Source organism: Aulostomus chinensis, chromosome 2 (genome assembly GCF_037954235.1).
Source record: "Aulostomus chinensis isolate RoL2024-O1b breed Wild chromosome 2, RoL_Achi_v1.0, whole genome shotgun sequence".
Lineage (NCBI taxonomy): Eukaryota > Metazoa > Chordata > Actinopteri > Syngnathiformes > Aulostomidae > Aulostomus > Aulostomus chinensis.
Genome location: NC_141321.1, coordinates 25,516,363 through 25,529,748, shown reverse-complemented (window position 1 = coordinate 25,529,748; position 13,386 = coordinate 25,516,363). Strand labels below are relative to the sequence as shown.

At 41.2% G+C, this 13,386-nt stretch overlaps 1 protein-coding gene across 1 annotated transcript in view; it reads right to left on the bottom strand.

Moving 5' to 3' along the window:
* kif26ba (kinesin family member 26Ba) overlaps window positions 1–13,386 on the bottom strand; it is a 78,241-nt gene that overhangs the window by 52,242 nt on the left and 12,613 nt on the right. Inside the window, exon 3 of the mRNA XM_086187330.1 lies at window positions 1,762–2,433. Coding sequence (XP_086043456.1) covers window positions 1,762–2,433 — 672 coding nt within the window. The remainder of the gene's footprint in view (window positions 1–1,761; window positions 2,434–13,386) is intronic.

Below are 13,386 nucleotides of genomic sequence, written 5' to 3'. Positions count from 1 at the left end.
CACACTTTATCTTGTGTATTTAATATACTGATAGGGATAATTTATAAGTTCTTGAGCTGATGTTAAGAAATGAATTGAAACAAAAGAACCATCAAATACATTTGAATGAAAATGTCTTTTTCAAAAGGGATAGGCCAGATATAAAGGTTGTGCCTCATTTATTTCTGACCAGTAAAACAAGATAGGGTAACAACTTCCAGGGACTGAAAAAGAAATTCCCATCAACAATTTTGAATCTCAGTGTCTGACTCAAGTCATGGACTGAATAACAATGTAAGAAGGATGAGAAACAGTGAGAGAGGATATAATTAACATGAAGCAAACACATGTGTGAGGGAGTAGAAAAGAAATAAGCGTAAGAAATACATGAAGTGAAGTGTGTGCGTGTGTGTGTGTGTGTGCAAGTGAGTGTGTGTGTCTGCGAGAGTGAACGAGAGTGAAAGAGTGAAGGGGTACGGAGGGTGTGTGACATAGAGTCCCCAGAGTTCTAATTATCACTGTATGAATTATTACATCTGTAGTACACGTATGCGTGCACACACACTCACACGCACACACACACACACACACACACACACACACACACACACACACACACACACACACACACACACACACACCTCTAGATCTCCCCTGGAGTCTCAGCTCTTCTTGCATACACCTCTGGACCACTCTTATCACTAGAGGCGTTTTCTCCCCTCTTCCATCCTCCTCTCTTATCTCTTCACGCTCCCTCTCTTCCTGTTTTCCCCTAAAACAACTTCTTTTATATATTTTTATTCACATCTCTTTTATGGTTTGTTTCATGCACGTATTGTGGCTCAGGAGTGGGTCGTGTAGCAGTGTGGAAGTGTCCTTAAGATAGACACTGAACCCCCTTGCAGCTCCTGACGCCTTCCATGTATTTATGTGCGTGAGCGTGTTCGCAAGTTTGCAAAGCACTCTTTGCCAGCAGTGTGAGACAGTGAATGTGTTGTCAAGTGCTTTGAAGGGTCAAACTAGACTAGACTAGACTAGAATGCAGTCAGTTTATACTTAAGGTGCTTCTCTTTTACAATCCTCAGAAACTTCATAGAGAACGCTTATACAAAAGAAACAGGCGAGCCAATCACAATTGATTACATGATGTCTCCAAGCTGGTGAGGACCAAAGAGCATTGAGTTATTTGTCCTTGCTAGTCTGGACATGATGTCTGGTCCTTTCAATTTGTCGAGAAGCTTGTCACTGTCATTGAGGAGAGGAGAGCAGAGGAGATGACTCAGAGTAGGTACATTTACTTGAGTATTGAGTACATATTCAGAGTGCCTGTATTTTTACTCAACTACATTTCTTTGACAAATATTAGACTTTAGACTCTACTCCAATTCTCTGAATGTTGTTGTTTCTTGTTACTTTCAGCATAAATCTTTGAAGTCAGTTGTTGATTTTCTATTTCTTCTTTAAATGTGATGGGCTGCGTGCTGTCTGAATCACAGGAGAGGAAATCATCACAGTGGTCGTTCTCTGTGGGTTTGGTTTAATAGTGGAAATAATGAATCAAAAAATTCCCTAAATATCAGTTTGAAAGCTTTGCTCAGTTCAATGTTGGGGCAGTTTTAAAATCTAAGGTGTAATTGCATTTGAAGATCTGTAATTAGCTTTTGTTGTCTGAGTATTTACAGCAGTTCTGTCTAATGCCTAAAAAGCTTTAGTATTGGAGTAATATTTGACCAGGACTGTTTGGACCATGACGTAAGTACTGAGCTGTATCTTGTAGCCTACCTGGTATGGATAGAGAGTGACCCCTCCATTTGTTCGGTTCAGAGGCTGATGTGTCTGTAGTGCTGCTCCACTCCCATTATTACTGCCACTGTTATTCCCAGGGCTGTTTACTCCAGTCACTGATTGCTGTTGGGCACCGGACACTTTTCCTGAACTTGGTGAGCCGTTCCTTCTTTCCATCCCCCCTCCAAGCCCCAGGGAGCTGGGCTTGGACCCCAGTCTGTGTCCCGGACCTTGAAGCAGTTGGTTTGTGGAAACACAAGTCAATGTTTGCCCGACTGACGGACTCCCATGGCTGGGATTGGGTGGTCCATGGCTCGGACTGGGTGTTGGGGTCTGGCTAGGGCTTGGAGAAGGTGACAGGGAGGAAGTATGAGGAGGATGTGAAACAGCAGAAGCAGCTGAGGATGATGAGGAAGGAAGAAAAGGGGGAGGCCATTCCCGTGATCCAGATGCTCCTTGAGATCCATATTTTCCAATCAGAGCAGGGGGGGAAGAAGAGGGAGACAGGTCCCACTGGTCGAGAGTCAGGACCATGTGCACAGCTTCCTGTTTGAGCTGAGTCAGATGAGTGGCGCACACATCACAGCGACTGTCCCGCTCGTTCCATGCTCTCCGTGAACTGTTGGGCACCTGAAGCTTATCATGGAGGAGGAGAGAGAAGGAGGGATCCTAGAGGGAGAAAGAGAGAGCGAGAGAGACAGAAGGCATTAGTTTGGACTCGTATCTGAAAGAATGAGGGAAAACATGATGTAATAAGAGTTATCGCTCATTCACTCTTTCACATACACACAATTTTGGCAGAGCTGCTTTGAAACACACTGTCCTGCTCATCAAGACCTGAACAACTGAACCACTTACTTGCACAATATTACACACCACCCTTCCCCCTAAAGTGCAGGGATTTACATTATGAGGACTCTTGCTAGTAAATTTTGTTTGATTGCAGCCAGCCATTGTGTGTGTGTTGAGTGTGTGGTGTGACTTTGAAGCATTTGTTAACCATCTTGGCACAGTAAATTAGCTTCTAAAATTCTGAAAGATAAAACAGTCACCAGTTCTCTGTGGAGGAGGTTAATTGCTGGACAATCAAATTCTCACAATCAGGAATGAATAAATTATCTTTACCATAAAAGGAATGAAGAAGAAAGAACAGCCAGCTAAGGTCATGAGCTATTTCTTTCTCACTCGTGTCTTAGAAGGAGATATTAAACATGTAAAAATATAATATCCACATAATCCGGTTTACCAAAAGTACATGCAATATCTTAAGACACCAAACACAAAATATTTTTCTATTATTTTTACACACTTTATCCCACAAACACTCATTAAATACAAATTGTTTTTTCCTTGCGAATCTATCTTTACCTGAGGCACCTGAGTTGGCGCTGAGAGAAAATTGAGCTAATTGTCAGCTTAGGTGCAGCATCAGTGTATAATCAGCTAGTGTGTGTTTGCTTAAAAGCTCTGCAATTCAACAAAACATGTGCAGTAGCTTTCAGCTTTAAAAAAGGCCACTTTTTAGTAGTACTAGGTGTACCCTCAATCTTATCTTGTTCAAGTGATTCCTGAAAAGTGCAAATCTCCTGCTAGACTGTAGTGCTGCTTTCAGTACTGGAGGTCAGTGTTGGAATTCTCAGAACAGAAACCAAAGTAGCTGATTCTCCAGTGAGAGCCACTCATTCCCGAGGAAACTAGCAGTTAGCAATAATGCGTACTCAACTGCTATGGGCCAAGATCTCAGTACTGCCAACATTTTTGGTTCTTTTATATCTTGTGAAAACATGTCTCTGTTCCTCTGCCCTAGTTGTGTTGTCAGCTCTTCAAATCATGTTATGATGATGATGATGATTTTTATAGTGTACAGATTTAAATGCAACAGTGTCCAGTATTTTCCCAGTTGTATTAGCAGACCGCAATGTTGTAGTCATTGGAATAGCCGCTCGATCTTGCCTACAGATTAATTTTCCATGAAGCTGCTTTCAACAGCCATTACATTCACCATCAGTTAAAAGTTACTGTCGACCTATAAAGACCTTGAATTTACATGCGACTGATTTAATAGGGACAACTTTACTTGCATGTATTGTATAATAAAGTGCTGAGTAGTTAGACAGCGAACACACTACCAGTAGTGACAGGTGATCAACCTGCTGGGACGGCTACTTGAATAATGTCAGCACATCATCATGCCAGGGAGGAGGCTGTGCATGTATTGCATTACTTAAAGTCATGAGCTCTTTGTTGAGGCTTAATCAGTGAATGAGTGATGGAGATGCAGTACTTGTATGTATGTGTATCTGTCACTAATCAGTAGTCGTGTGATCGGGACATTCCGACTTTAGGAGATAGACGGATGATTGACAAAGCAGGCACAAAAACAGAGACCAGACCACTAGGCAGAGGCACTTATTAACAAGAAGCTCTTTTCCTGACACATTGTAAACACAGAATAGTCTGTTTAACACTTAATTAGTGAAATGTTTAAATGCTGTGTGCTGAAACCTTCTAGCGATTAAATTGTACAACTATAAAACCGTCTAGACCTGCATGTGGTCGGCCTCTTTGGTGGCCGACATTATGGAATGAGAGAGTGTTAGCGATAAAAACAGAGTGAATGTAATGTACAGTCTGCCACACACAAACAAGACTCTATCAATAGCAAGCCTGCTACCTGCCTGCAATTAATACATCTTCTGTGTGTGTGTGTGTGGTGTGTGGGGGGGGGGGTACAAAGTAACATTTCATCTATTAGGAAAATGCAACCTCTCACACCGAGAGCTGCCCGCTTGACTATGTCAACAAACCACAAGACCACAAGATATATAGAGAGTGTGTTTGTGTGTGTGTGTGTGTGTGTGTGTGTGTGTGTGTGTGTGTGTGTGTGTGTGTGTGTGTTTTTATGGATAAAGACTGCCTTGTGAGATGGGCAAAATGAACAGAACATGGTTTGTAAAAGCATAGAAATACACACATGCAGGAGGCCTACAAATACACATAATCCTGGTTGGCATAAGCTACCAAACACACTCCAGCCAACAAGCTGCCGGTGTCCAACTCAGACGTAGATGTTTGCGGAGTGGCACACATGGATGCAGGCAGACTGCAGCAAAGAGGACTGAGTTGCAGACACATATTCAAGAATGCAAGAATGTTCTGCTCCGCTGAGAGGTCACCATACATTTTGCTGTGATACTGCATTATCTGGCATTTGACGCCATGATACATTTTAATGAAGACAAAGTGAGTCCCTTGTAACACAGCACATGCTGTGGTTATTGCTTATTGGAAATATCGAGCACAAAAGCTGATACATTTTTCTTATATGACTGACAACATAAAATCTATAAACTACCCACAAAGAACCTTTTTTTCCACTTCAATTGACAATAATAAACAAACAAGCATGTTAATATTAGCTTTATCGCTATAGCTGCACTTACCGTTTCATCAGTTATTGTAATGCAAGGAATCAACATGGAGAAAATTGAACAACAACAAAACAGAAGTGGTGGTTTTAACTGATGCTTGCAGTTTCTTTCTTTTTTTCAGTAACGCTCATTAAAAAGTTCAACAACAATACAGATTCAATCTGAAATCCTCATTCGTTCTTTGTCAGCATCTCTCCCTTGTGTTCAGTCAACAACAGCAAAATGTGTCATCGATTATTCTTGAAACTATTGTGAGGATATTGTGAATAACCTTGCTTGAGAGTTTGGAGAGAAGTAGAAAAGTGAGATCTTTGCCAAAAGGTAGTTGGAAAAAGAAAAAAAAATCTCTCTTGGCCTCTTTCAAATCCTCTCTATCTCCTTGTCTCACACACATACACACACACACACACACACACACACACACACACACACACACACACACACACATACACACACACGCATATACATACAGCAGGCAGGCAACCAAAACAGCATTAAAGTGGACACGGTGTACGGTCCTTGAGATGAGGGCCTTGTTGGACCAAATTAGCTGAGATTTGGGCAGCAGCCAACTTACCTCAAGGAAAAAAAGAGGAAAGGAGAGCTGTGGTTTCAAGGCGGGCAAGAGAGAGAGATGGAGCTATAGGAATGAGGGGAGGTTTCACTAAAACTGCAACAACGCACACATTTAATCCCATTAGCATGCAAAACAAACCTAACAAACACACACTCTTGGTCTCAGTGCCCTCTCTTTGACCCCATTTCTGTATTTCTCCTCTTATAATGATTCATTTTGTTATTTTCGGCTCATCCATTACAACAGGAGTGACCTTGAGCTACATTCCCCAAGTCAAAATGCACACACACACACACACACACACACATACACACACACACACACTGTAATTAGCTCAGTACTCTGTTGGCAGCCAAGTCAAAGCTCAAGCTAGAAAAATAGAGTTTTAATGAATAAAATCTGTAAATCTAAAGGGTTTTATTACATGTAATTTTCAATATGATTATTAGAGACAATTGCAGTAAGACCGGAATGTGAATTAAAACTGTGAGTTATTATATTTCCTCCTTCCTGCGCCCCATCTATCTCCGTCTTCTAGCCGTCTCTTCACCCCTGAGTTCATCAGTATGCTGTGAGTGACTCAATCTGTCTCAGCACCACAGATAGTCTATGTGAGTTCATGTGATTCATTTCCTCCTACAAGGACAGACAAATATATCCTCAGTTCTCCTGTGCAAGGATGGAGTGAGTGACAGGAACAGAGAGAGCTAGTGAGACGGGATCCAACCTAATTGGACAATGATCTTGGCAACTTTTAGTCTGTCAGTTTGTCAGTGTGTGTGTGTGTGTGTGTGTGTGTGTGTGTGTGTGTGTGTGTGTGTGTGTGTGTGTGTGTTTTAAAAATAGTATTGTTAAGATTTGTTGAAAAAATACAGCTGGTCGCTGTTTTTTTTCTGTCTGCATTTGAAGTTCAGCATTAAAAAATTCAAAATGTGGGTTGGAAAGCAAAAGAAGACCCAGCCCAACTATGTCTAGCTCATGTATGCACACACACATTCAGTACTGTGTTTGCCTAACCCTAACATCTACTTGCATCACCTTACATCCAGTATTCACCCTACAGTCTTATTGTATACATTTTGGAGCCTTGCTTTTGTTCCCAAAAGGAAGGTCCCCTCAATGTAATAGATTTATGTCTCACAATTCCAGATTTGGACGTTGCCCCCTATGAGCTGTCGTTACTGAATTCATGTGTAGAAATGAATGAGTCAGGGCAGACTGCAACTCATTGCGCAGACAGAAACAAATGAAAGCCCAAGATGCCATTCTACAGATGTTTACTACTGACAAACCTCAATGGAGGGCCATGGATGAGGCTCTTGATATACTGTCTATGGGGGAACGATTATATACCTGGTCCTGACATGGTTGTGGGCTGTCTGCCAAAAATACATTGCTTTGGCAAACAAAATGCAGGTCTGGCTCTGTTCTAAAGGTGTGAAAGTGGCATTTTCCACTTACCCCCAGTGTAAGGCACAAAAGCGGGACGACAGAGTTCACAGGTTTCCTGGGGGCAGAAAATGCCGCCTCGATGTTGGGCTGAAGCTCTGTGGCTACGACAGGGAATATTTAGCCGGAGATCCTCACTAAATGTCAAGAAGTCATGATGGAAAATCTTCATGTGTGTGCATTTGGAACAGGAATTATCCCAAAGTCGACAGCTCCTAAAGGGCAAAGCCTGGCACATACACTCGCACGCACATGTAAAATCTCCTATGATGCAGCACCTTCACCAGGGTTTAAGACTAAAACAACACTGGACACTGGACTGTCTCACTGGATCCCTCCACCATGATCTGTCTGTTGTAAGTCCTTCTTTTAACTTGTAACATATTTAGTTTTTTGAGAATGCAGATAAAAAAACTTAAAAATAACTCCAGCTAAAATAATCTTAGTTCCTTCAAAAATACAAACACAGTCTGAACTGGATATAGCCAGAATGATGGGGGTTTATCAGTTGTGTGTGTGTGTGTGTGTGTGTGTGTGTGTGTGTGTGTGTGTGTGTGTGTGTGTGTGTGTGTGTGTGTGTGTGTAATCAGTTCCAGATGAGCAACCAACGAACATAGACTTTTCCTCCTCCCTCAACTTACTTATTTACCTCCCTTCATCTCTTCTCAGTCATTCCTCCTCTTCTCCTGTATGCACTGTATAATATCATGCACACATGAACCTGCATATCTCAGCAGGTCTAGGATCAGTGAATTCATGCAGAAGAGATGCAGACGGTCTCTTGCACCTGCTCTGACAAGACAAACACACACACACATACACACACAGTCGGAGGCAGGTGTGTGAGGAAATGATAAAGGGATGAGAAAGAGGGAGAAATGGAAACCAGCAATGAGAGACTGTGAAAATACTATAAATTTCAAGTGGGTTAGAAGCTCATGTCATACAGATTGGTCCCATGATGGAGAATAATAGTGTGTGTGTGTGTGTGTGTGTGTGTGTGTGTGTGTGTGTGTGCGTGTGTGTGTGTGTGTGTGTGTGTGTGTGTGTGTGTGTTTGTGGGAACGATTGAGTCCGGTGTTTGTGCAAGAACAAAGTCAACAATACAGAGGTTATAAATTGCACAAGTGTTAAACTAAGAGCACAGGTCTCACTCGCTGTCTCTCCAAAACACACTCCGTCTGTCGATCCATCTCATTGAATGTGTGTTTCTCTGGTTGCATTTTGTGCATCTTACACAAACACGAGTGCATAACTTTGGATGTCAGTGTTTGTCTCACAGGATCAGATTTGACTGTCAATTTGGGGAAATGACACATCCTAATACAGTTAGTCTAAATTCCATCAGTGATAAAAAAAGCACTTATTTGACTGTCTCCATAGTCTTTGAACTCTTATCACAACATTTTGAAGTATTTTAAGCTAAATCACAAAGTTTCAACTTAGCAATGGCTAATGCTGCCTTCAGGTACTAGAATAGAGTGTGGAATTCTCAGTACAACACCATAGTGAGCTTCATGGAGGAAGTGAAGAAGTGGAACAAGTGAAAAGCACCATCATTACTTAGCGGTTACCCCCTCTTTTCTGAGAAGAAAACAAATTTGATGACACAATGTATTCCAACTGCAATCAACGTAGAGTGATATTTCATACAAATAAATGAAATAGCCTCCAGTGAAGCAAGGAACTTTCTTTAATTTATAAACATATAACAGACTTGTTGTCAAAATTTCTAGTCTTTTTTATCCATCAAAAGAGTAATAAATATGTGGGGAGGATATGCACATATATAAAAATAGAAAGTGACATGGGGACTGCTGCTCAGTCTTGAATTTCCTTTGGAATAAATAAATGCAGTATGATCTAATCCAATCCAATCCAATCTAATCTAATCTAATCTAATCTAAACACATAAACTGGATTGCTGTAGATAAATATAAAAAAGCAGAAAACATGACAATGAAGAAGGTAATTAACTCTTCTTTTTTAAAATGAATAATAACAGGATGAAAGGAACAGAAACCATTTGGCTGGTGGTCTCAATAAAGTGAATAAAAGTAATTAAACAATATAAATTCTACAAATAAAATTATTTTACAATGAAACTGTAGGCAGTGCTAAAGATCATGATCAGCGCCAAAATTAAATAAGACATGTTGAGAAGAGGAGGGCCTTAAGGAAGTGGAGGGACAGTATGAAGGCCACTTTGAGGGCAAATGATTTAAGGAGATAAGGATGTTCAAAAGGAGAGGAAATGTTCCTGCAGCTCACTACAGAAAGACCCAGCAGTGATTTCAGTCTAAACTTTGAGGAAGCCAACTCCTTCCTACACAGACTTTTATCTTTGTTGCTCTGTGTTTCCCCTCAGTGACGATTAACAACCCCCCCATCATTTACTGTCTGTACCATCCCCCCCTTCCCTGTCTCTCAGCAATACACTCCTTTAATCGCCTTTTAATTGGTCATTCCTGCATGTGATCCAGTAATGTGTGTAGGAGTTACAGTATCATCACACACACAAACACACACACACACACACACACACACACACACACACACACACACACACACACACACACACGCATGCAGGCATGCATGCACCTGCATACAGTAAAATCTGTAATGCAGAAGAACAGACACACTTCTGGACACATGTACACATATAATTCCATCATGTTGACACATTATATTAATAACAAAGCTGTACAACAAATCTGCCTGCGAATGTTTGCGTTGCCATAGCAATGCAGAAATCAATTAGCACACACAACCTAATAGCTTTAGGGAATGTAGATTACCTGCTGCATTCTCCCTCATTGCAGACAAATTATCCTTTGCAATGCACAAACACAGATTCCTCCTTCTACAATGCTGTCTCACAATGATCATTCCCCTCCTTTTCTTGTCATTTTCTAATACCATTCAACTGGGATGACAACATAAATATTCAAATAATCGTCTTTGCCGATGTGTGATAATTTGTTAGTATGTTTACTGAATCACCGGCACCAGTCCTAAAAATTAAGAGGTTTTCACCAGCTGGGAAGTCCTTTTTGTCAGTAAGCGTTGGGCAGGATAGCAGCATAATTCGCTCCTCGAGGATGAGACAGTGGCTTCACATGCCTCGAGGCACCTCCAAGGATCTTTGTACCTTTTGAAATGTTACTGCTTTGAATGCTTGTGGGGAAGCAACTCTCATGTAGCAGAGGTCAATGTGTCATTAAAAGAGACCATCAGAGAGCTTTTGAAGCAGTTCCTCACATCATGTAGATGAGGTACTTCGGACTACATGCGTCCGACTGACAACCATAATTAATTGGCTGTGCAAGCATTGCTATGGATTAACCTTGGTTAAGTGCTCGTAAGGCATTCTGTAGTACAGGGTTACTTTTTCCTCAGTGCCAACACACAAGCACACATGTACATAAAAAGCATTGCTTGGTAGTGTGTGTGTGTGTGTGTGTGTGTGTGTGTGTGTGTGTGTGTGTGTGTGTGTGTGTGTGTGTGTGTGTGTCCACCGAACAGTCAGTGTACAGGCTAAATATGAATGCTTGTGTGGTAAATTCTGCCTTCCTGTTAACAGCCTACACTAAAATCTTCTTTAGAGTGGGGTCTTGAAACGAGCCCCCCTGCCACAGTGCAAATGAGCTGGTTGACTGGAAGAGAACCTATTTTTTATTAGCTGGCCCTCTACGTAAATGCCCTAAATGAGGTAGTTGCTTAAATTACAGGATATTTTATATGCAGATGACGCTGGCTGGTGTATTTTTAAATTACCCAAGTGTTCATGGTGGCACTGGACTGTAAATGAACTGTAGTAATCTCTGCTGTCCATTTTTAAATGAATCTACCATCTGCATCTGAGCTGCACAGTAAATGAGGCATTTGCACACAACCAAAGATATATAGGGATATTATCTTTCTCACTGTGTTTGCTGCCAATTAGGTTGTTTTCTGGCAATATAGATGAGAAACGTAGCTTCATTGCCACTGAATTTAAGTGTGAAGGTGATCTACTTAAAGGCCTACTTTCACACAGGTCTCCTGCATGCCAGCAACACCATAGTCTGCTTTTCATAGTGAAAATGGAGCTTTGTATTGCATTTGCTATAAACCAGCCATGTTTGGTTGATGACCAAGTATTTGAAAATGTCCAGTATGTTGAGTTTTTCCACTTTTATTAGGACTTGAGAGGAAAATGCCAGATCCTATTTATTGCCATTGAGACATTTTTACTCCACCAGAGTGACAATGATGCCCCATAAATAAGAACCATACCTCATGCAGTGTTCAGAGTCAGTATCACTAAAAGCTCACTGATGATCTGCAGTATACTGGTAAGAACGGGGAGCAGCTGTCTGCCAAAACCACAAGTCATCTCAATCACAACCACGAGACCACAAGAAAATGTATTCACTAATGTTACGTACGGATAAACTAGACATATTTTTAAAGGTTATTTTTAAATTGGTCCATTATAGCGACAACACAAAGAGCAGACATGTGACCATGTGCAGCTCGAGTGTCTTGCTCTCTACACAGTAATTTGAAGAGTGTGTTTGATGTAATGTTCTCATACTTATTACACACACACATCACACACTTTATTGATGTCTCTTTTTTTCCAACAATCAATCATTCTGTACCCAACATGATATTTACCTTTCATTAGATATTTGAATACATAGTTTGCTACATGTCATCATGTGTTGCTAATGTCTATACATATGTTAAAAATTTGGATGCATGTGTTGATGTGTGAAATTGGGGTCGAGCAGACGACAACATGGTGATGAAGGTTGGAGAGGTGAACTAAAGCAAAGTTGCATTGCTACAGACGACAGTGTACTCTGATTACATGAGTAGGAATCAGTGTGTTTATCTCCCAAAACTGTCCTCCATCTGCTTTTTTATCCACCTTTCCTTCCAACCCATCATCCTACCATTACCTGGGTCCCTGGTATCTCTCTCTTTCTCTCTCTCTCTTGCTCTGTCTCCCAACCTCCCTGTTTTCTCTCTCCTCACTCCTCTCTCCATACTCTCTCTGACAGTGATAAATTGCTTGTTGAGTTGGGTAATCTATCTTGCCATATACCACACCTGAACACACACTCTCTGATGCCCTCTCACTGCTACGCTACTCCCCTCTATTCGTCCTCTTTCCATTCCATCCATTCCTCTCTCCTGTATCCTCTCGTCCCAAGGTTAGTGAGGCTCGCAGGGGAGGAACTGAAGGTAAAGATCTACCTGACAACTTGTGTTTATACATGAGTGCACACACACACACACACACACACACACACACACACACACACACACACACAAAGCAGGGGGTGAATAGTGTACAAAACAATACAGTAGACACACAAACACAATGTGTAAACTTAATGTACAGAAGGGTCCTGGCTAAACATGAGGCATCCATCAATCCATCCATCCATTGTCTACCACCTCTATCCTGGGCCAACACATGTAGACTGACAATCATTCACACTCACAGTCACACCTACGGTCAATTTAGAGTATCAATCAGCCTCGTCCCCTCTTGATGTCTTTAGACTGTGGGAGGAAGCTGGAGAGAACACTCTTTTTTTAAGCAGATCAAATAACCCCTATAATCTTTTTTTAAGAAAAAAAACACCACCACTGGTGTCAAAAGTAGTTAAAAGCAATTGCCTTGTACAGGTGGTGAAATGGTCTTCTTGCTTCCTGTGTCTGAACAACCTGCACAAGTACTGTATGTGGACTCACTGCTGTTAACATGAGCCTCATTAGCTTATATGTAGCGCAGTAGGTGGCAGCAGCTGGTATTTGTCAGATACATTTAATCAACATTTTCAGGTTGTAGGTACAGGTGAACATTAATTAGGCTGCTCAGTGTTTCTGCCAACCAGCAAAGGCTATTAGAGCTGCTTTTCCATTCTTTTGTGCTTTGAAAATACTACTGATACTAGATTTGTATCAGATTCAATCATATGTAATCATATCCCTCATCACAAAGAGGTTTATTCTGTTGTTGCTTGTTTGTTTTTTACCATAGGCCCACTCAGGGTTTAATTGAATCATCCTGCAATCTCCTAAAAAAAACTAATAAACCTTTCTAAACGTGCTGCATCCATGAATGCCAATCGGGCCTATTTCCAAAATTCTCATCCACACAGTAAC